This window comes from Mustela lutreola, chromosome 1 (assembly GCF_030435805.1).
Source record: "Mustela lutreola isolate mMusLut2 chromosome 1, mMusLut2.pri, whole genome shotgun sequence".
In the NCBI taxonomy this organism is placed as follows: domain Eukaryota; kingdom Metazoa; phylum Chordata; class Mammalia; order Carnivora; family Mustelidae; genus Mustela; species Mustela lutreola.
The window spans coordinates 68,080,634-68,103,140 of NC_081290.1; the positions used below are offsets into that span (position 1 = coordinate 68,080,634).

General features: G+C 55.7%; 1 protein-coding gene across 5 annotated transcripts in view; it reads left to right on the forward strand.

Moving 5' to 3' along the window:
* The first annotated feature begins 2,757 nt into the window (after window positions 1-2,757).
* The window catches only part of FAM53A (family with sequence similarity 53 member A), a 31,272-nt gene continuing 11,522 nt past the window's right edge, over window positions 2,758-22,507 (forward strand). For 2 of the 5 annotated variants that reach the window (XM_059167246.1, XM_059167270.1), the window contains exons 1-3: window positions 3,450-3,632; window positions 12,984-13,210; window positions 21,914-21,968. In XM_059167246.1, coding sequence (XP_059023229.1) covers window positions 13,133-13,210; window positions 21,914-21,968 — 133 coding nt within the window. In that variant the 5' untranslated portion in view covers window positions 3,450-3,632; window positions 12,984-13,132. Of the gene's footprint in view, window positions 3,188-3,449; window positions 3,633-5,072; window positions 5,679-12,983; window positions 13,211-21,913; window positions 21,969-22,507 lie in introns of those variants that run through there. The other 3 variants (XM_059167255.1, XM_059167280.1, XM_059167265.1) reach the window with 3 other exon arrangements.

Here is a 22,507-nt window from a genome sequence, read left to right on the forward strand (position 1 = left end):
AAGATACAGATGTCATGAAAAGAAGGGCCATCTGTATCCCAATGTTTATAGCAGCAATGGCCACGGTCGCCAAACTATGGAAAGAACCAAGATGCCCTTCAACGGACGAATGGATAAGGAAGATGTGGTCCATATACACTATGGAGTATTATGCCTCCATCAGAAAGAATGAATACCCAACTTTTGTAGCAACGTGGACGGGACTGGAAGAGATTATGCTGAGTGAAATAAGTGAAGCAGAGAGAGTCAATTATCATATGGTTTCACTTATTTGTGGAGCATAACAAATATCATGGAGGACAAGGGGTGTTAGAGAGGAGAAGGGAGTTGGGGTAAATTGGAAGGGGGGGTGAATCATGAGAGACTATGGACTCTGAAAAACAATCTGAGGGGTTTGAAGTGGCGGGGGGTGGGAGGTTGGGGTACCAGGTGGTGGGTATTACAGAGGGCACGGATTGCATGGAGCACTGGGTGTGGTGAAAAAATAATGAATACTGTTTTTCTGAAAATAAATAAATTAATTAAAAACAAAACAAAACAAAAGAACTGTCCAGTGACATCAGCACATTAAAGGCTCTGATGTGTCCTGCAAGGAAGCTGGAATAACATGGAGTTGCCAAGTGAACACCTATGGTCAGCACACTGAACGAATGGCTGAAAATACTGTATTGTGGCTCCTTCTGGGATAAGACAGGGCAAGTCACTTGAAAGCATACTCGGCCTCATGTCCCCATTTGCACCTCCCTCTATCCCAGACTTGCCAGTTAGAAGCAAGTGACCGGACTCTTGCTTCCTGCTGAGTCATGGCCTTGGCAGTTTTGGCCAGTCATGGAGTCAGATGATGGCCACTGGCAGGCTGTGCCATCTCTCCCTTTGCCTAGTGATGCCTCAGTGGGTCTGCTTGTGTTCCCCAGTGAGGGCTGGTGAGCAGTGGGGGGACCATTTTCCCTGTGGGGGCTGGCAACTGAATGCCAGGACGCATTGAGGGCTGAGGGAAGGGAGCAAGGGGGACTGTAGGAACTGTCCTTGTGGCAGCAGGGTGTGCAGGCTGTGTGGAGGGAGCTGCACACAGGGGCTGTGGCCCCACACCATCGTTCTGGGGGCTATGACCCCAGCCTGCAGGGCCCTGCCTTCCTCTTTTCAAATGGGGCTTTTAATTCCTATGTCAAAGGTCAAGCGAGTTGACTCCCTTAAGCATGGAGAGAACTACAAAACCATGTAAAATAAAAACATAAGGATGTTTATCTCCCTGGAGAATGTCAACAGCCTCCCCTCAGTAGGGTCTGTCAGTGACATCTCAGCTTCTCCCCAACCAGGGGCAGAGGCAGGCAGCAAGGAGCTGGGTTAACGGCCCGCTGCAGAGTGCTGAGTGCAGGTTCATTCCTAGAGCCTTGCTCGCTGGGAGCTCGTGGTCCAGATTCTGTCCACTCTGCAAAACTGTAAGCGCTCTAGTTTCTAGGCTGGGTGATGGCTGTAGCCACGGGTCGTGGCAAAAATGTGTTCCAGGAAGCCCCCAAGGGTGAGGGGAGCTGTAGTACCTTGGTCTCCCTGCTTCAGGCCCTCATTATTCAAGGGCCCTTCCTCCAAAAAACAAAACAAAAATCGCATCTTATGGTAGCATTGGTCTAAAGACAGATTAATATTGTGTTCTTTGACCTCAAGTTTCACTTTTTTTTCTGACTTCCCTTTACTCTAAGGACAGTTCCTAATTTGAATCCCTCCCCCTGGCTGAGGCTCAGCATGGGCCTGACAGATGACACTGTGGTAACTGGGCTCCCAGCCAACATGGGCCGAGCCCCTGACACAAAGCCATGGCAGGCTGGAACACATTCCATCGTGCTGGACAAGAAACTTGGGTCTCCTGGTCTGACCTTCCCACATGTGAGCACTGAGCCCCGGTGGTGACCTCTGGTCTATTCTGTCCCTAAAGCTTCACCTCTGGCTGCAGGAGGGTTTGGAATGATCTCACACCATCTCACAACCAGCTTGATCAAAGACGTTACTGAAATGTGGCAGACGGTATCTCTTCCACTGGAAGCCTTCGGGAACTGTCCCAATCAAGGCTGAGAGAGGCAAGTGGATAAAATTTACCAGTCACAAGCCTTTTGATAAGCACAAAGGTGCCCTTGGTGACTTGAGGCTGTCACTGGTTCAGGTAGGCTAGGAAAGAAAACCCAGCTCCCCTTTCCTAGAACAGGTGCTCCCAGGTATCAGGTCCTGCTCCAGCCTGGATCACAGAGCCACTCGTCTTGGCTAGTATGGATGGACTCTTGGAGGGCCTAGAGGGATGGCAGTAAAGACTTCTGTGGCTTTGGGGGCCTGCCTGTGGAAATGACCTGAGCACCTGCCCTCATGCCCATGTGTGGCTGGCTGGGTTCCTGCACCAGACCCGCAGGGACTCCTGCTCATCCAGACTGCCACAGGCTGCATCCTTCCCTCCAGTCCTGGCCACAGCTGGCTTGGCTCCAGAGTCCTCCTCAGACCGTAGGGGGGCCCCGCCTGGTGCCTGGGAAACCTCGCCTTACCCTACCCTGCTGTCCCATCCTCTGGTGTCTTCCTAAGTGCCACTCCCTTTTCTACCTAAAAATAGGCCTCCTCCCCACTTCATGCCCTATCCCCAGGCCGCCGTGAGCACACATCTGACCCCTCTCACTTCCCCCGGCAAAGCTCAGGACCTCCCATTGCAGAGCGCCGGGCCACATAGTCCCCAATGAACTCTCCAGGCCCAGAGTGTAGTGCAGCCAGCCAGGAACGCGCGTGGTTGAGCCAGCAGGGCGGCGTCTGCGGCAGGGACAGGGACCAATCCCCACCCCGGAGGTCCGGTCACAGCGGGCCAGGACCGCTCAGGAGGGCCAGGGGCAGGCCTCCAGTCTCCCTGCCTGGGAGGAGCCCTAGACCACCACGGTCCTCGGGCACCGGCGCGCGCAGCCGGCTCCCACCGCCCTGCCGGACACACCAGGCCAATCTGGAGGGAGACCCGAGAGGACAAGCGCCTTGCCCAAGGTCACACAGCGGGTCGCAGGCCGGCCGCAGCCGCCCCTGCCAAGGTCACCGCCTGCATGCCCGACCAGCCCGGCGTACGGCCCGGGAGTGGGGACCCTAAATGACCCTTCACGCCAGCCGTGGCTAGGCACCCCCACTCCCGCCGCATCCGCAGGTCATGGTCTCTGCCAGCTTTTACCGCGAGGTACCAGGACGTCACTTCCCCTGCAAGCCAGCATGCGCGGTGGGCGGAGCTCCGACTGGGGTGGTGGTGGTCAGGCGGCGCACGCGCCCTCCGGTAGCCCACCGTGGATGCGCGCTCCCGACAGGGCCGACGGTGGGCGGAGTTGCGGGCGGGACGCCGAGAGGCCGCGCCCACGCACCGGCGCAGGGCCCGCCCCCGTGCGCGCGGCGCAGCTGAGGGGAAGGCTCGGCGAGGGCCGGCTGACGGGCGCGGTGGCGGTCGCGGCGGCCGCGGCGGCCAATGAGCGGGGCCGGAGGGGGCGGGGCGCAGGCCGCGGTTGTGTTCTGACGCTGCTGAGGCGCCCGGCTCCTCGCTGGAGGGACGCGGCCTGCGGGGCGCCCGCGCCTCCCGCGCCTCCCGCGCTCCGCCGGTCCAGCCGTGGTCGCGGCCGCTCGGCCGCCCTCAGGTACGCCGCCCGGCGTCGGCCCGTGATGCCCCGACCGGGTGCGCGTGCCCGCGCGCCCCGTGCGCGCCCTGCACGGGGCCGCGCGGGAACTGGGGCCGGACGGTCCCAGCGTCTGTCGGCGCGCGCATGAGCGCTTTCGCTGCTGGACTTGGGGGGCGCGGCGGGCGGGCGCCGCGGAGCTCGGGACTCAGCTTGGGGTGTTCCGGCCATGCCGGCTGCAGGGGCCGTGTCAGCTGGGGCTCCTGTTCTCCGGCGCGCGGCTGTCGTCCCGTGGCGGGAGCGGGCTGCCGGGCGGCCGGGCCGGACAGCCGGCGGGTCCGGGGGAGGCCGGACTTTCGCGGCTTCGGCGGGCGCGGCGCTTCTAACGGGGTTAGGGCCGGGCTCGCGGGCTCCAGGGTGCCCTTTGTGGCTCATGTGGAGCCGGCTGTAGGGCGGTCTCCGAGCGCTGCGAGCTGCGGACGGGGGTTCATAGGGCCGTGGGCTCCGTGCACGACGCTGGACACGGCGTAGATTCTGCCGTTGCCCCAGCGCTCCCGCGCCGCGCGTGTCCGGCGTGTCCCCAGGGGAGCAAGTCCGGGATTGCGTGTCCGGTCGGTGGAGGAGCAGGAGAGTGGACATATAGACGCCCTGGCTTCTCCCTCAGCTGCGTCCGTGGGTGCGGGGTCCAGACCACGGTTCGCGGAGGCAGCCCCACCTGCAGCCCCTCGTCTGGCTCTTCGTGGCTGGGCCCTGGCACCTGAGCCTGCCCCGCGGTTGTGCGGCTCGGGCCCTCTGTTGGGTTCTGGGGTGACCCCAGGAGGGTGCCACGATGGTGGTGGGAGCGAACGGTGTCAACGGGCCGTCCTAACATTCTGCCCGGGGTTCTCTCGACTGAGGTTGAGTGCGCGAGCCTTAGAAAAGAGAGCCGTTGGGATGGCTCCTGCAAGTATCGGATGGAGGAAACACCAAAGTTATCGTCGTTTTTTTTTCTTATTATTTTTTAAACGTTTACTTATTTGACAGACAAGTAGGCAGAGAGGCATGCAGAGACAGAGAGAGGAGGAAACAGGCTCCCCGCTGAGCAGAGAGCCCCGTGTGGGGCTCCATCTCAGGACCCTGGGATCATGACCTGAGCTGAAGGCAGAGGCTTCAACCCACTGAGCCACCCAGGCACCCCGAAACAAACTTTTAAAAAAGTTATTTTATTTTTGTGAAAGATTTTATTTATTTATTTGAGAGAGAGCCCAGGAGAGAGCAAGCACAAGTTGGGGGGAGCAGCAGCAGGAGAGGGAGAAGCAGACTCCCCACTCAGTAGGGAGCCCCACGGACCCCAGGATCACCACCACCACCACACCACCACCCCCCCACCCCCCGCCCAACGGCAGTTGCCCAACTGACAGAGCCACCCAAGGGCCCTCAAACGATTTTTTTAAAAAAGCAAGTTGAAATTTTTATAGAAATTCCTTTGGCTTTTTCTGCAATAATGTTTCTCGAAGGAAAGTTGACTCACAATCTTTTGAGCCTCTGTTACGAGTGGCCACCATTTTAAACGTGTCCCAGGGACCTGGGCATATTCATGTATGTTATGGTATTTGATTCCTTGTGGCCTCATGAAGTGTGTGAATCTTTACTGTTTTCAGTGTAGGAAGATAGGCCCAGGGAGGTGTGGTCCCCTGCTTGGGGGAGCCCAGCAGGGCTGAAGTCAGGCTTCCTTCCCGCCCACCAGAGCCCGCCATACATCCCTCCTCTCAGAATGAAGTTTGTTTTTCTTCAGTGTGCTATACTTTCCCCATAGTAGTTGGGGGAACAAAGATGATCTAGTTTACAATGTGAGTCTTCTTTGTTGACTTGTGGACGTGGTTTTGTTGCACCTATTTATTTATTTGAGGGGGAGAGAGAGAGAGAGGGAGTGCAAGCAATGGGGAGCGGGCCGGAGAGGGAGAGAGAGAAGCCCAAGCAGACTGCATGCTTGGCGAGGATCCGGAGGCAGGGCTTGACTTCACGACCCTGAGATCCTGACCTGAGCCAAAGCCAGGAGCCCAACACCCAACTGACTGAGCCTCCCAGGTACCCCTTCTTTGCACCTTTAAACCTCACGTGTGGCTCTCCAAACTATCTAGTTGCAGGTGTTAATATTAGCTATTGGTTCATCAGGATGGGTGATGCTGGTCTTTTTGTTTTGAAGTCTCTTCAAAAAGATGTCATGTGTTTCAGTAGCACCAGTTTTGTGGGGCCAGCACAGGGTTTTGCCTTAGGGTTTTCCAGGAGCTACTGAGTATGGCCCCTAAGCGTGCCCTGTTAGGAAAGGTACGGACCCCTCCAGTGGAGCTGGACCCCAGACTCCACCAAAGGAAAACAGTTGAGTGATTTTGGTGGTCTGCTTGTGGCTATCCCTTGTGGCTTGTACCCAGGAGTGTGCATGTAAGGACGTGGCCCCTTCCTCTTGGTCCCCAGCCTCTGTGTGTTGCAGGAATAGTGCTGAGGCCTGCCTCCTGCACGCCAGAGGGGTGTTTGGCCCCGTCTGGCTTTGTTAGTTGTGTGGCAGCATTAATGGAGCCTCCAGAAGTGGTGGCTTCAAACAACAGGAACCACTTACTGTTGCTCACAGGCTCAGAGGTCCAGAATTCTCAACAGCTGGTCTGACTGTCTTTGCTGGGGGAAAGGGGGCTTGTGCAGGTTGGTCCAGTGCTGGCTGGGGCCCGAGCGTCTCCTTGCGGGCATCCCCCTCTTTGCCTCCAGTACCTGGGCTGGGAAGGCTTGAGCAGCGGGGCCCCTGGGGCTCTTGGTCTCCATGAGTGCAGCAGCCTTGGGACGCATCCTGCAAGAGCCGGGAGGTGGGAGGGCTTCTCCCACCCAAATCTCAGAAGTCCCCGTTGAAGGGGAAGTTGAAGTCGGCCTTCTTGTGGGAGCTGTGCCAAAGAATCTGCAGTCATGTGCTCAGACCCGCACGGTACTGAGGGCTGGTTCATAACGAATGTCCAGCCAGACCATGTGGTTGCCTGGGTGCTCCTTGAGAGCTGTGTGGTGGGGAGTCCACATGGTACTCCTGGAGTCTGGAATGTGCTCTGTCTCACAGTGTTGGTGGGCCTACTTCCTATGGTTTTCTGTGGAAACCACCTTGGGCACTTGGTGGTTCTGGGCTGGGAATAGGGCCCGGCTCTGGCCTTTCATTCCTGGGGACGCTTCCTGTGACTGAGGACACCCACTGAGCGTGTGCTGTGTGGCAAGCTCTGGGCACAGCACACTGACTGGGAACTTAGAGCTGTTCTCCCGGTTCCTGCTCCGGAAAGCAGCATGGAGAAGCTGGCCTGTCTTGTCCAGGACCCAGATTTGAGCTCAGGGGTCTGACTCACGGCCAAGGCAGGGCTCCAGGTTGCGGGCCAGCCAGTCCTCTGCCTGGGACTTGGGAGGCTGAGAGGCTGCGTGTGGATCCAGCTGGATCCACACACCAGGCTCCTGGGGCTCTGGCGTCTGGCTGTCAATGCAAGCTCCTGGGTTTGCTTATTTTATACATATTGTTAAAGATTTTACTAGATAAATTTATTGGAGGGAGAGAGAGTGTAAACACCAGCGGGCGAGGGGCAGAGGGAGAGTCAAGCTGACTCCCTGCTGAGCACAGACCCGGACTTAGGGTTTGACTTCAAGGCCCTGAGGCCATAACCTGAGCCGAATCCAAGAATTGTTCGCTCATCAGACTAAGCCCCCAGGCGGCCTGTAGATTCCTTTATTCTGCAAGTTTCTGTGTGGGACAGCCTGCTGCTGCTGGCCTTCTGAGGGGGCATGGCCCTGGTCATCCCTCTGCCGTGAGACCAGGTCATGCAGAGCCCCTCTCAGCGTGAGCTGGAAGGCAGAGATGACAGGCATGGAGGAAGCCACCAGCCTGAAAGCAGAAGCCAAGATGGGCAGAGAGGACTGAGGGAGAAAGATGGTCCAGTGCAGGGAGCAGAGAAGCTGGGGCTGGGTAGCCGCAGAGGCCAGGGAGCCAGGGGAGGCTGGCACAGGCAACTCATACAGATGCGGTAGGTCCTTGTGGGTCCTCGGTGGGCACACTCCCAGGGCTTTTGAGATAAAGCATGTCCCCGGAAGGCTTGCAACATGAGGTCGGGGGCCACTCCTGGAAGCCAGTCAGTAGCAGCAGAGCGGCAGAGACTGAAGGCAAGGGAGGGTCAGCCTCGGTGTCCTGCGTCCAACCACCAGCTGGTCTAGAAACAGACCAGGGGATGTGGGTGGGCAGCCCTCCACAGTGACACCAGCAAATCCTATTAGGAAGACCCCGTCCCATGTGCCCCTGCGAGTTTTCTGACCCCTGACTTGGGGAAAAACAAAACCCTGTGAGCCCCGCAGGCATCTAGGGAGGGGGACGGGTTGTGGGCACCCCCCCAGGCAACCCCCCACACCGAAAGCTGCCAGATCAGTGCAGTTCCGGGCTGGGGGGTGGCCCCCCCTCACCTGAGTGGAGGCCGGGGGTATGGAAGGGCTGAGTTGTTTTTTGAGTTTTATTCTTCTGGGGAGGAGTTTGTATTGGGCAGGGACATGGCATGTGAGAAAAGGCGGGTTGTTAACTTTGGGGAGCGACTCTGTGCAAGCTCAGCCAGGAGTGCTATTTATGGGGACATGATAGTGTCCGTGGTGGCTCGATAGAGTGTTCAGACAGCTGTTATGGGAGGTTTGGAGGTGGAAGGTGGGGGGACTCTGGCCCTCACTGTGTTGGTTAGGGGAGGAGGGCATCCTGGGCTTGGGCGGGTCGGGTCACATAGGACTGGGTCGTGTGCAGGAGCTATAGGAAAGGTCTAGTCGTTTGTGCTCCCAGAGGTGCCCGTGAGCCCAGACACATGTCCTCTGTCAGACCTCCTGGTGGCTCCTGCGGAGTCCCCATCCCCCACCTTTCACCTCTCTGTCCCTGGGGCCGACCGGTCTTCTCACCTGGTCCCCAGCTTCTGGCCTGCCTGTGTCTGGGATCGGTGCCCAGAGTCCTGGCTTTGCCCGTTTCCTAGCGGCACCTGCTCAGTCTGTCTTGGCTTTCTTCTCTGAGCCCCCACACCGGCTGCCCTACCACTTGCACCTGCCCCCACCTGGCTTTGTTTTGCTTGTCTCTTGCCTTTGCTGCAGGCCGTGCATTCCCTCAGGGCCAGGGCACTGTCCTGAGTGGCTCCATCTCTGGCTCTCTCTGCTGTGACTGTGTGCTAGGCTTTGTGACCATGACGTTCTATCCTGATGGTTCCATGAGGAACTGGCATGGCGTTGTGGATTGAATTGTGTCCCCCAAAAGAAAGATTCAACAGGACCTGTGCATATAACCTTATTTAGAACTAGGTCTTTGCAGATATAACTAAGATATAAATTAAGGTGAGGCCACCTACTACTTTGGAGTTGGGGTGTCCTTAAAAGAAGGGATGTGGGTACAGGACAGACAGGAAGAGGGCCGTGGGAACATGTGGGGCAGCTGCAAGCCGAGGGCACCAGGCATTACTGGCCACAACCAGGAGCTGGGGGAGAGACAGGGAACCCGTCTCCTGTGGGGTGCCCAGAGGAGCTAACCCTGCCCGTATCTCGACTTCCCACCTCTGGCCTCCAGTTCCCGGCAGCCCCAGGAAGCTACTACACTCAGATTTCAGTGAATACCCAGTGGTCCCCCGAGCCGTGGCTTTGTCTTCATGGTTTCAATCGCTCACTGTCAGCGCGGTCCAGAGGGTGGTGATCCTCCTCCTGACTGGCCAGAAGGTCAACGGTAGCCTGACACTAGGTCACGACACCCATGTCATGCTCTTTCTCCATCTCACATGGGCAACTACATTAGTTCTTATTTTTTACATTTTTTAGAGAGTGGGGGGGAAGGGCAGAGAAAGAGACACTGGCGCGGACCCTCGGCTAAGCGTGGAGCCCCATGCAGCTCGATCTCAGACCCTGAGATCATGATCTGAGCTGAAACCAGGAGTCAGCTGCTCAACCGACCGAGCCCCCCAGACGCCCCTCATGATAAAATGTGGGCACTTTATCACCTCACGTTGTCACAAGAAGAAGGGTGAGTGCAGGACATTTTGAGAGAGAGAGAGACCACACTCACACTTGTAGCACAAGGGTATACATTACCCTTGTGCTAGTATATTGTTATTCTTTTTTTAAAAAAATATTTTGTTTATTTATTTGACAGAGAGAGAGATCACAAGTGGGCAGAGAGGCAGGAAGAGAGAGAAGGGGAAGCAGGCTCCCTGCTGAGCAGAGAGCCCAATGTGGGGCTTGATCCCAGGACCCTGAGATCATGACCTGAGCCGAAGGCAGAGGCTCAACTCACTGAGCCACCCAGGCACCCCATATTGTTATTCTTGTTAATCTCTTGCTGTGGCAATGTGTGAATTAACTTCATCACAGGTACACATGCGTAGGAGAAAACAGTACAATTAGCCCTTGAACAATACAGGGGCTGAGGGGTCGAAAATCCATGTAGAACTTAGGAACCTCCCCAAAACTTGCCTGCTGATGAACTCCTGGTGTCTGCAAGTGTTACTGATGGCATGAACCGTTCGGGAACACCCGTCTGTGTGTTCCCATGTCTCGCGGGCTGTGTTTTTGCAATCAAGTAAGCTGGGGAAAAGGAAATGCTACTAAAATTGTAAGGAAGAGACATTTCCAGTGCTGTCCTGTGTTTATGGATGAAAAGTCCCCCGTAAGTGGGCTTGTGCTGTTCAGACCATATTGTTCAGGGGTTGACGGCATCTGTAGGGTTTGATACCGTCTGTGGTTTCAGGCATCTCAGGGGGGCCTTGGTATCCCCTGTGGGTGCGGGGCACGCCCAAATGGCCGCCCGATACTATGCATTTCTTCTCACAGGAAATGAAACTTGCATGCACAGCACTCCTTCCCCATCTCGGTGGCCTCTGGAAGGTGCCGCCAGCTGCCCGGTGCCATCCCTTCCACACGCAGGTGCACCCTGTGCCCCACTTTGGCCTCCACTCGCCAAGGTCACGCTGGCCCGCCCTTGCATTTGGACACCGTGCACTTTGTTTTATTCTGTTCTTTTGAACCTCTGTTGAGAGTTGTGATAGAGCCGTGTTTGCTGCTCCACTGGCCTGTGCCGGCCGGGGCCCCTGCTCCTGTCTGACAGGTGCCTGAGCATGTATGGGAGCGTGTGCCGGTCTCCCCTCTGTGGGGCTCCTTCACATTGCGGTGTCTGCCCTGGAGTCCGCTCTCTGACCGGGGCAGGAGTTGGGGGAGGTCATTAGGTCCCTTCTGTCCCCTCCAGGCTGGCCCCTGCCCCACACCTGTGTTTCGTGCCCCTGACACTGTGGGAGAACAGTGACCAGTTCTTTCGTGCCCTCTATCTCGTGTGGGTCTGTCGGGCATTTCCTCAGTCCGGGTAGAACCCCTGGGTGTAGGCAGCAGCTGTGTCCCACCCGCATGCCACACGCGGTCACCTCTCCATGGGACTGCCTGTTCCACTGTTCCAGGTGCCGTCTGCCATCTCTGCAGACGCAAGACCAATTCCCTCTGTGTCATTAGTCAGTATCTTGTTGGGGGAGGCTTGGACACCATGTGAGGACACCAGGGTGGCGTTCACGATGACTCTTGCCTGAAGCAGCATGAGGTGTTGGTTATACGCTGACCTGAGTAAGGACAATTCCTCCTTCCCTCTGCACTCCTTGGTCTGCACCCTGCCTGTAGGACCAGCTTCCCTCCCCTACTTACGGATCTTTCCTAGCTGTTCATGTCAGATTCCTGGGCTCTCATTTTATTCTGTAGAGCAGAGCACTCACGTCTGGGAGCCCTGGCCCCATTCTCTGCACATATCCTGGCTTCCTGGTGCCCCAAGACCCCCGGGGCCTCTGTCCGTGCCCTAGCCCTGGAAACCAGTGGTCTTCCCAAGGGATGCGCGACCTGGTTTTCCAGTGAAAAGTTGGTCATGTTATAGTTTCTTCAAATTTTGCTGTGGCTGCTGTAGTTTTTCCAGGGTTGCACATGCCTTGTGCTGCTCAGAGGGTCAGATAGGAGGCTGGGAGAGCCCCTGAGTGCTGGGCATGGCGGGCACAGGAGTTGGAGGGTAGGGCCTTGGCCCTTGTGGGTGGGTGTAATTGCAGCAGAGTTGGTCGGCCTGGAGGGCCCCTGGTAGTGCCCCTGTCCTGTGAGGGAGGTTCTGAGTTGGGGCTCCAGGAGAATTTGTGGGGAGAGGCAGAGAGAGCCAGGCCAGTTTGCAGGCTCGGTAGGTCCTGCCCAGGGGACTGTGGGTGAGTGGTGCAGGTGTGAGGATGGGGCAGGATCTGAACTGGCTCCCTGGAGATTACCTTCTGTCACTGTTCTCATTTCTTAATTTCTTTTCATTTTTCATTTTTTAAAAATACTCTTTTCATTTTTCTTTAAATACTTAAAAAAAATTTTTTTTTTAAAATTTTATTTATTTGACAGAGATCACAAGTAGGCAGAGAGGCAGGCAGAGAGAGGGGGGAAGCAGGCTCTCCACTGAGCAGAGAGCCCTATGCTGGGCTAGATCCCAGGACCCTGGGATCATGACCTGAGCCGAAGGCAGAGGCTTTAACCCACTGAGCCACCCAGGCGTCCCTGAATACTTGTTTTTAAGGGCATTCTGATCTTATTCTGTGGACTGGGTGCCTTCTCCCTCTGAGGGCAGGCCTGATGCTGTTTCTCCTGGGTGGCTGGGGCCCTCCTGTTAGGCTGGCGCTCTCCATGGCTTCCAAGGCAGGTGGTCCTACTCACACTAAGCAGCAGGCCGTTGAGAAGGGTGAAAGCTGGGGTTCTCGAGTGGGTGGCAGGCTGCACGGGTGCGCAGGAGTCTCCTCCTGCTGGTGTCTGTGGGCAGCCACGTCCCAGGTGCAAGCTTGAGTGCCCACTCCTGGGCTTGGAGGCCCCCTCAGCTGCCCCTACAGCCTCCTCACTGTGGGCCTGGGGCGGGCCCTGCACCCCCTGTGGCCTCCCACATGGGGCCAGCTGGATGGACTGGGGGAGGACTGTGTAGTCGCTGGGGGGACCGTGGTGTGCAGGGGTTCAGTAGTTAGTTCTCATGTAGCTGGTTCTTGGGGTAGGCTGTGGCTTCCTGCTCCTGCCCAGCTTCCCCATGTCTCCCCTCCATCACCGTCTGCTCTGTCTGATGTGGTGGTTGGGGGAGGCGGGTTGGCCTTCAGGGCTGCTTCCTTGGGGCTTCAGGAGCACTGGACCTCAGCTGTGCATGTAACTTACCGTCCTTCGACCAGAACGGCGCTTTTAGTGGTTTCTGGGCACTTGTATGGTGGTTGTGAAGCAAGAGGGTTTTTATCAACCGGAGATAACAGAAATATTCTGCACACAAGGTACTCAGCGTAGAGTAGGAGCACTGACCCAGTGGTTCTGCACATAATTACTTCTCTTTCTTCCCCACAAACACAGAGTCCTGAAGACTACCTGGAAATGGATCACTCCTCTGTAAAGCGGAAATCCATCTGGAGGGTCAGCTCTGACCCAGCAGTGGCCCAGGCCTCCTGAAGCTTGCTGTTGTGCCCCCCAGGGCCCCGTGGTACCGACACAGGCCCCTGACCATGGTCACACTCATTACTGAGAAGCTGCAGAACCAGAGCCTGGATGACCTTGCCCACAAGAGCTACGATGCCAGCCCGGTAAGCTGGCTGTGACGGCCATAGGCAGGACCCTGTGCCTCGCCAGTGGTCTGGGGGTGACTGGCCGGGCTGGACTGTGCAGCCAAGGTCTATGGGGACGTGGTAGGAGGAGGCTGGAGGGGTCTGTGTCCTGGGGCCATGCTGTGCACACGCAGCCCCACATCTCAGCGCCCTCATGGTGGGTTTCTTAGCCTCATTAAAAATAAATCCCAGCTTTTAGTGAATGTCCACTCAAGTCCTGGAGGTGTACCAGTCCTGAGTGTGCAGCATGCAGCTCTCCGTACCCATCACACATCTCTGAGCACGCGGTACCCACACCCTGACACTCCTTGTGCCAGTGCCATCCCTTCCGATGTCCTCTCTCTCGATCCGCCCCACAGCTTCCTTACCTGGCTTGAGGTTCGCATAGGTGGAGCCGGTTTTCCAGGGTCGCATGAGCGCAACCTTCAGGACTATCTGGGTTGGGCTGTAGGTGCCGGTGGAGGTGGCTGGGTGTGCAGCCCACACGGTGCTCACAGGCCTTGAACAGTCTTGCTGATGCCAGGTGCCCAGAGTGCTGTTGGTGCGGCTGGGCTGAGAGTCAGGGCTCCCTGTGGTGGCAGGAATCTGGATCTCCAGGCCTCTGCTCATGGCCCACCATCACCATCACCATCACCATCACCATCACTGTCACTGTGGGTGGTTGTGAGGTTCCGAGTCTCAGTGCTGCAGACGGGACTGCCGGGGCCGGGGGCGTTGGCCTGTGTCTGCAGCCTGGGGGTTTAGGGGCACCCAGGGGCCTTTGTGGGGTGTGACTCTCCTGCCTGGAGCTTGGGGCCCTATGGGATTCTGGCGGCATGCCGTGTGCGTGTTCTCACCCTCCCCTGTGCTCAGTGCAGTGACTGTTTCCTGGACAGTGACTGAAACCCAGGCATGGTATCCAATGGCCACGTGCCCTTCAGATGGTGTGGCTGGGAGCTGGCGACCAGGTGCTATGTGGCTTTGCTGGGGAGAAGGGTGACAGATCGGGCCTGCAGGGCCCCCGTGGAGGAGTAGACATGGCTGGTCCTACCACGTTTGGGGAACATGTCACCCCTCTGGGGGAGAGAAGGGCCACTGGGAGCACCCTGCCCAGGAGGAAGGCCCACATGGTCAGCCCGTGGCGCTCCTGGCCCCGTTCTCTGCCCTTGGGGGCGATCTGTGTGTTTCCTCAAGATGTGTGTGTTTATTTTTTTTTAAAGATTTTATTTATTTATTTGACAGACAGAGATCACAGGTAGGCAGAGAGGCAAGCAGAAAGAAAGGAGGAAGCAGGCTCCCAGCTGAGCAGAGAGCCCAATGTGGGGCTCTATCCCAGGACCCTGAGATCATGACCTGAGTCGAAGGCAGAGGCTTTAACCCACTGAGCCACCCAGGTGCCCCAAGACCTGTGGTTTTGATGAGATAGCCTGTTAATTACGTGGTAGGTCTTTCTTCCTGAAACAGGAGCACAGGCCTTTCCTGTCCCCAAGACGAAATCTACAGCAGCCGTTTTGCTGTTGGAAATGGAGGTTTGGTGTGTGTGGAGTGAACTGTGGCCCAGTCAGGGCCACTGTGGGGTTGGGGCTACGAGCTGTGGGTCCACGGGGCCCGCACGCAGGTGTTCATTTAGAGAGAGGGTGACGGCAAAACAAATTTTACCTGTGAGTCTTCCCATCATGACGCAAATAGATTTACTTGGTGTCAGTTCCCAATGGAAGAGAATTGCCTCATTACCAGTGGGCCTTTGGCCGACCTCCTGGGGAGGCTGGTCCCTGCGTTTGCAGGGTTTCTGCCCACATCTGCTGACGCTTTATTTATAGAAACCTGCTGTTTTAAACTGTTCACTTTTAAAAAACCAGATGTAATTTATAGGCAGGGAAAGGCATGAGTGGTCCTGTCTTTTCGAGCCAGAAGTCTGTTGTCTCTGTCATGTTTGACGTTGGGCTTTAGTAAGGCTGGTGCGGTCAACTCTGCAGAACTTGTCAGGGTCCCTGGAGGTCAGCGACTTACCTGGGGACCATCTCCTCATGCTGCCTGCGTGCATCTCAGTACATGATACTTCTAACGTTCACGGAAACAAATCGACAGTTTTAAAAGCCAATTTGTTGTCTAGGAATAGAAATCCAAGTTTTTGAAGGTGACTAACGTTCGTATTTTCATGGCAAAATCAGAACACAGGTAAGAGTAGAGCGTTAGAGACCTTGAGGTTGTCACTGTCAGGCCCTGGCCTCTTGTCCTGTCTGTGCCGTCCCCTAATAGCCCACCTGCAGTTGTCTCACAGTGAGTTCTAGACTGTTCTTCTCGGACTGTTTCTGTGTGTGTCTCTATAGACGTCTTTTTGGGTGTCTCCTGTCCCTGGTGTGTTGCACAGATGGCTGGTAAGAGCCAGGCTGCCCCATGTGACAGCCCCTAACCTGTGTGGCTTTTTAAATTGAAATTAAAGCTAAATAAAATTAAACACATGCTATTTTTTTTTTTTTTAAAGATTTTATTTATTTACTTGAGAGAGAAACAGTGAGAGCATGAATGAGGAGAAGGTCAGAGAGAGAAGCAGACTCCCCATGGAGCTGGGAGCCCGATGCGGGACTCGATCCCGGGACTTCAGGATCATGACTTGAGCCGAAGGCAGTCGTCCAACCAACTGAGCCACCCAGGTGTCCCCCCCAACATGCTAATTTTTGTTTGCACTAGACACATGTCAGGTGCCCTGTGTCTTGATGTGGCCAGTGGCTCCCACAGCAGGCAGTGCATTGGCGGCCCCTCCTTCCAGGAGGACCTCCAGGACAGCGCTGCCGGGTGTGGCCAGAGACCTGTTGGATAGACTGCATTCTGTCTGTTACCAGCACCACTGCCTTAAATGTTTGTGTACAGACGTCTTTGTTTCTCTTGGGCGTACGTCCAGGAGTGGGACTTGTGGGATGTGTTGTGACTCTGTTTACCCTGAGAAACCGAGCTCTTTCCTGTAGTGATCACACCATTGTGCACCAAGAGTCCTCAATCTCCTCATACTCCTTAACACCTGCAGCCATCCCGCTGTCTGACTCCAGCCGCCCTGACAGCTGCTGTCTCCTTGTGGTTTGATCTGCACTTCCCTCCCAAGTAATGATGCTCATCCTTTTCTCATGCCCTCTGGCCATCGGTGGCTCGTCTTTGAAGAAATAGGTCTTCAAGTCTTTTCCCCATTGAAAAACTGGGTTGACTGTTTTTTAATTTTTGAGTTGTTAGGATTCTTTATATATTCTGATCCATAATCAGATATGTGATTTGAAAAAACATTGCTCTGTTCTGTGGATGTCTTTCTTGATAGTGTTCTCTGAAGCACAAAAGCTTTATTTCATCGAAGTCCAACTGATCTCTTTTTCCTTTTGTTGCCTGTGCTTTTCGTGTTGTATCTAAGAATCCTTGGCTAAATCCAAGGTCATGAAGATTTACTCTTCTGTTTTCCTCTCTCAGTTGTATATTTTTAGCTCTTACATTCAGGTGTTTGATCCCTTTGTGTGGTGTGTGGTGTGAGGTAGGGGTCCAGCTTCGTTCTCTTGTGTGTGGATCCTAGTTGTCCCAGTACCATCTCTTCACAGGACTCTTCCTTCCCCCTGACTGGTCCTTGGCGCCCTTGCCAAAAGTTTACATTTTTAAAAACAAAGTCCCTGAAACCTACTGTGTACTTTACACTTAAAACAGATCTCAGTTTGGACACCAGGTTCTCATTACAGAAATGTCTGATCTGTGTTTAGGTCTCATGGAATTTATCGTTGAAGAAGTAGATTTCACACACTCCAGTTGTTCTAAGGGCACTGAAAAGTTTTCCAGAAGTTGAATCATTTGTTTTAAAACTAAAATTCAAGATACTTGTAAACAAAATTGGAAATCACTAAACACTCGGTGCCTTTGTCTCTCCAGCCATGTGCTGCTCTGGTCACTCACTCATCCCTCCCCAAGTACTGCCATCTGCTGCGTGGTCAGAAGTAGGTAGTGGGAGTGGAAGGCCTAGTGGGGGCACCTTGTCCAGTCTCGAGGGCTTGATCCATTTGAGGGTCTCTGCCCTGTCAGAGAGCTGACATGTATCTCGAGGGTCAGTGCCCCTGTGTAGCATGGTTCATTCAACACAGATGTGCTGAGTGCTCTGTGTGCCTGGCCATGCTCTGCTTAGTGCCTCCTCGTGGGTGTTCTGGTCGACCCCATGGCCACTCTGTCCTCACCCATTCAGTGGGGATAGTTCCTTTTTTTTATATTCCTTTTTCTCTGGCCTCAGATGCATTCCCACTTCCCGCCAAGGCCCCTAGTCTCTTACAAAGCCTTCTGATCATGGGGGTGGGGTCAGCTCTTCTTGCTTTGCCTCTGGGACTCTTGGGGGACAGAGGCTAGTCTAACTGTGACCAAAAAGGCCTAGAAATACATGAGTTTGTGTCCGATTCCCACTGTCCCATCCCTTGCCCAGACAGGACTGTGTCTCAGGTTTCTGGTGTTTTCCGTAGTTGGTGCTCTGGGTCATGTCAGCAAATGCTGTCTGTCCCCATGAGTGTGGATGGGGGGCCTGGAGCAGTCCATCCAGGGCCACAGTCTGTGGTGATAGAATGCTCCCTGCTGGCCCAGTATGTGGCTACTTAAAGCATGGGGTTACTGAGCCCACGATGTGGCTGGGGTAATGGGGAGCTGGGAATGTTTTGTGTAATTGAAGTTCGGATTTCAGTCGCAGCCCGTGGCTGCTGGCTGTTGTGTGGGGCAGCGCAGACAGAGTGCGAACTCCATTCCCTGAGGGTCCACCGCTCTCTCCTGTGGACTCACTGTGGATACACCTGTTCCCTCCAGCCAGGCTCTTCCACCTCTGTGGCTTGTCGTTCAAGGATGGTCTGCACCAAGTCCATGACCTTTGGGGAGACGCTTGTTTTGCTCCTCATGGTGCCCAGAGTTGTGTCTGGGTGGTTTTGGGGTCCATGGGAATGAGGGGCACTCACATGAGGGTGCAGTTTGCCTGCTGTAGGGTGGTCGCAGCTCTGGTAAAAACCCCATGGTGCTTGTGGAGCCGGACCCTGCGGCTCTTGGGTGAGCTGTAGATTCTGGGCTTCATTCGTGGATGGCCTGTGGCCACGGTGGGGTCTGGGAGTACAGGGTGCTGTGTGAGGCTGCAGGGGCAGCGAGGGGGGTTGGGGGTGTGTGTTGTGGGGGATCGGGGCCAAGGAAGAGGGTCGCAAGCTGGGGTGCTGGGGGGGTGGGCATTCAGCCTTCTAGTACTGCCAGCTGTGGTGTGGGCTGTCCACAAGCCATGTGCCCAGCTGCACAGGTACGGGCTTGGATGGTGGGGAGTTTGGCTTTCAAAAACCTTTTGTGGAAAATTCATTTTTTTAGTGAGGCAGACTTTGCACATGGTGGACCGTGACTCGGGCTCTGCTGTCCTGTTGGGTGAGGTTTGCTGGCTGTGCACACGGGTAATGCCACCTCCACCACCCAGATGGGTTTCGACCTTCTGGGGGCCCATATGGTCTAGCCCGTCCTGGGTTGTCTGGGCTGTGTAGCCTGTCCTTTTGGAGTCCGGCTTCTTTCCCTGGTGGGAACTTGGGAGACTCGTCATGTGGATGGTCGTTGGTGCTTCTGTCCTTCCTCTGCAGTGCGGTCTCTGTCCTGCTGTCAGTGGACCTTTGGGCCTTTCCCAGGCTCTGGACGCTGAGACAGACATTGCTGAACAGCCCACGTGTGGTCCCCAGGGGCTTGTTTTGTCTGCAGTGCCCTGGTCACGCATGGCACCGTATCCCCAGGCTCTGCCTGCTTTCCCCAGATGACAAGGGAGATCATGCCTCTTGTTCTGCTCAGTGGCCAGTTGTGAGTGACTTAGGTCTTTGGCCATTTTCCTGTTGGGTCGTGTGCCTTTTTTTTAACTGGTCTGTGGGGGGCACCTGGGTGGCTCAGTGGGTTAAGGCCTCTGCCTTCGGCTCAGGTCATGATCCCAGGGTCCTGGGATCGAGCCCCATATCGGGCTCTCTGCTCAGCGGGGAGCCTGCTTCCTCCTCTCTCTCTCTCTGCCTGCCTCTCTGCCTACTTGTGATCTCTGTCTGTCAAATAAAATAAATAAAATCTTTAACTGGTCTGTGGGAAGTCATTGATACATTCTGCTATGAGCCTTTTCTTGGATTCCTGTTTGCAAATATTTTCTCCTGTCTTGTGGTTTGCTTTGTCTGATTTCAGTGTAGATGGAAGCATCCGTTTAAGTTAGTGTGTTTGTATCTCACTTAAGAAATCTTTGCTACCCTGAGGCTTGAAGATATCCTCGTTTTTTTCTAGAAGCATCTGTTTTCCTTTAGCTTGAAAACTGCACTCTCCCTGGAGCTGAGTAGTGTGTGCGATGAGGCCAGGCTAAGGGTGGGTTTTCTTTCTTGCACCCTTTCTGGAAATGGTAGTCCTCTCTCCACCGTCAGCTGGTAGGTTCTGTGCTCTCACATAGCCCAGGAGCTGCCCCATGTGTGCGTCCCACTCTCACCCTGGCCCAGCTGGGGAGACCAAGGCTTACACAGAGGAGCTGTCCTGCCTCTGTCAAGGATGCTCAGGGGAGTGGACTGCAGGCCACGGGCTGCATGGGCTGACCCCGGGCTCTGGTAGATGGTGTCGTGGCAGGTGTGGTGGGGCTGGGCCTGCCTCGGTGCCAGCCTGTGGTCTCGTGGCCCCTGGCGTCCTGGGAACATGTTCGGAGGTGGCCTTGTCTGGTCGAAAACATCATGAAGTAGGGTGTACAGACCCATTCTGGACGTGTAGGCCCATGCCGCTGCAGCTGTCCTGCCACAGAAAGGCCCTAGGCCAGCCCTGCCCCACTCCCCAGCACACGCGCAACCCACAAAGCCCATGCCCTCTGGCTGCCCCATGTGGTTGCTGCACCTTCACACTGGGCTGGAGCCTGGGCACCTTGTGTGAGAGCCACTGGAATCTTTCCTTGACAGACGGTGCTTCTGTTCAGGTTTCCTGTTTGTGGGGATTACAGCCCTTGAAAAGTGCTTGTGCCTGGTGCTCACCTGGGGGACAGCAGATGGCCAATCCAGCTTGTGGGGGGGTGGCATGGTGGATGGAGCCATGGAGGGTGCTGTAGGGCACAGGGGGATCTAGAATGGCCATGAGGGTAGCTGTGGGGGTGCTGGGGTGCTGGGAGGGCCTTGGAGGTGCTGGGGGGCTGGGAAGGCCTTGGGGGATACTTTGGGGGTGCTGGGTGCTGGGAGGGCCTTGGGGGTACTGTGGGGTTCTGGGGTACTGGGAGGGCCTTGGGAGCACTCTGTGGGGACCGTAGGTCCCTGGGGAGGATTTGTAGTCATAGAGAGGTATGATTCCTGATGGTGTTAATGACTGGCTTCTGTGTTGACCATTTCCTGGAAGTTAGAGAGCTGCTTCCTCCTTGTGTTGCCTGACCTAGGTCTCAGGTCTGTAGAACTGCTGGTCCCCTGGTCCTCCCCTGGTTGGCCAAGTCTCTCCAGGTCTTTAGCCCTGCTGGGTGATGGAGGCCTGGCTCCAGAACAGCCATGTGTCTTTGCCATGGCTGGCTGTTGATGAGCACTTTTTCTGGGTTCTGAATGACCTCTATCCCTTTATGAGAATCAGCAAGGATCTCCTTCTAATTTAGCACCAGTAAAAAGGTCGCAGGGCCTGACCCCTTAGGAAGCTGGCCTCAGGAGAGGTTTCCTGCTCGTGGAGGTGGAAAGGCAGAAACCGTTGAGCAGCTCTGGGACCCCACAGGATGGTTCTGTGTCCCCACAGCACCGGGGGCTTGCCCTGGGGACCGAGCCCGACGATGATGATGCCTCTGGGCCAGGTGGGGAGAGCCCAGAAGAGCAGACAGACCCAGGCGAGCATTACTGACCTGCCAGGCAGCCCCTCGGGTGCCACAGGGAAGATTGCAGCCGAGACACAGAGCTTTGCGGGTTCTAGGGTGACCCCACTGCCTTTAGGGCCTGCCCTGTGGGCTGGTATGCGTGGGAGAGGGCCTGCATGGGGAGGCCTTGAGGATGGCCCTGGCTGTGGGAGGTTGCACTATCTGCTAGAGCACATGGGGGCATGCATGTGGCTTTTGATCTTCCTCCCTCAGCTGAGTGTTGTTCGGCTTTTAAGAATCTTGATTAAGAAAAAAAGGTATTCTGGGTGCCTGGGTGGCTCAGTGGGTTAAGCCGCTGCCTTCGGCTCAGGTCATGATCTCAGGATCCTGGGATCGAGTCCCGCATCGGGCTCTCTGCTCAGCAGGGAGCCTGCTTCCCTCTCTCTCTCTCTGCCTGCCTCTCTGTCTACTGTGATCTCTCTCTGTCAAATAAATAAATAAAATCTTAAAAAAAAAAAAAAAAAAAAAAAAGAAAAAAAGGTATTCTGGGATCCATGCTTTTCTTTTTTCTTTCTTTCTTTCTTTTTTTTTTTTTAAAGATTTTATTTATTTATTTGACAGAGAAATCACAAGTAGGCAGAGAGGCAGGCAGAGGGAGGGGGAGGAAGACTCCCCGCTGAGCAGAGAGCCTGATGCGGGGCTTGATCCCAGGACCCTGAGATCATGACCTGATCCAAAGGCCGAGGCCCAACCCACCCAGGCACCCCTGCTTTTCTTTTTCATTGCCCAAAAGAGTGTTGGGGAAAGATAGAAGGGGTTTCCAAGATGAGATCATCACATTAGCTTTGACTTGGTGTTGCTGTGTACTCAGTGTCTGTGTCCACGGTGTTCATACTGGTTTTTCTTGTTATTTTCAGCATTCTGCTGGGGCACTAAGCAACTGTGGTCATTTGTTCCCTTTTGAGAGCGATGGTAAGTGTTCCAAAGCCCAGACCCGTCTTCCTGGGCTTCTGTGGCCACGGGAGGGGGACGTAGAGGGCCTACACAGGGGGCATGAGACGTGGAGCTGGGGTGTGGTGCTGACTTCCGCAGCAAAAGCCGGAGGTCACCAGCAGCAGGCCTCTCCCCACTGGGCTGTAGGTCAGGGCGCAGCCGGGTCTCTCCCTCTGCCAGGCCAGGCCCTCCTGGAGAGGCCTGCCCTCTGGGGCCCTGTGGCCACTGAAGGGAGAATAGGGCGGGATCGGGTACACCTCAGAGGGCGTGTGCATCTCCCATGTGGCCCATGCTGGGCCATCAGTGTGCGTTGGGGCTCAGCCCCCTGCAAGTGCATGCGCCCCCCGACCATCTAAAATCCACCCCATGTGACTGTGTAAGTGAGTGTGTGCAGAGCCTGTTGCCCTCTTCTCTCACTAACCTCGGCTCTGGGCTGCCGGCTGTTGCGAAGCCTGTTAGCTGGGCTCTGACTTGAGTGCCTGTCCTCCCTCGGCCGGCCCTGCTCATCATGGGTGCTG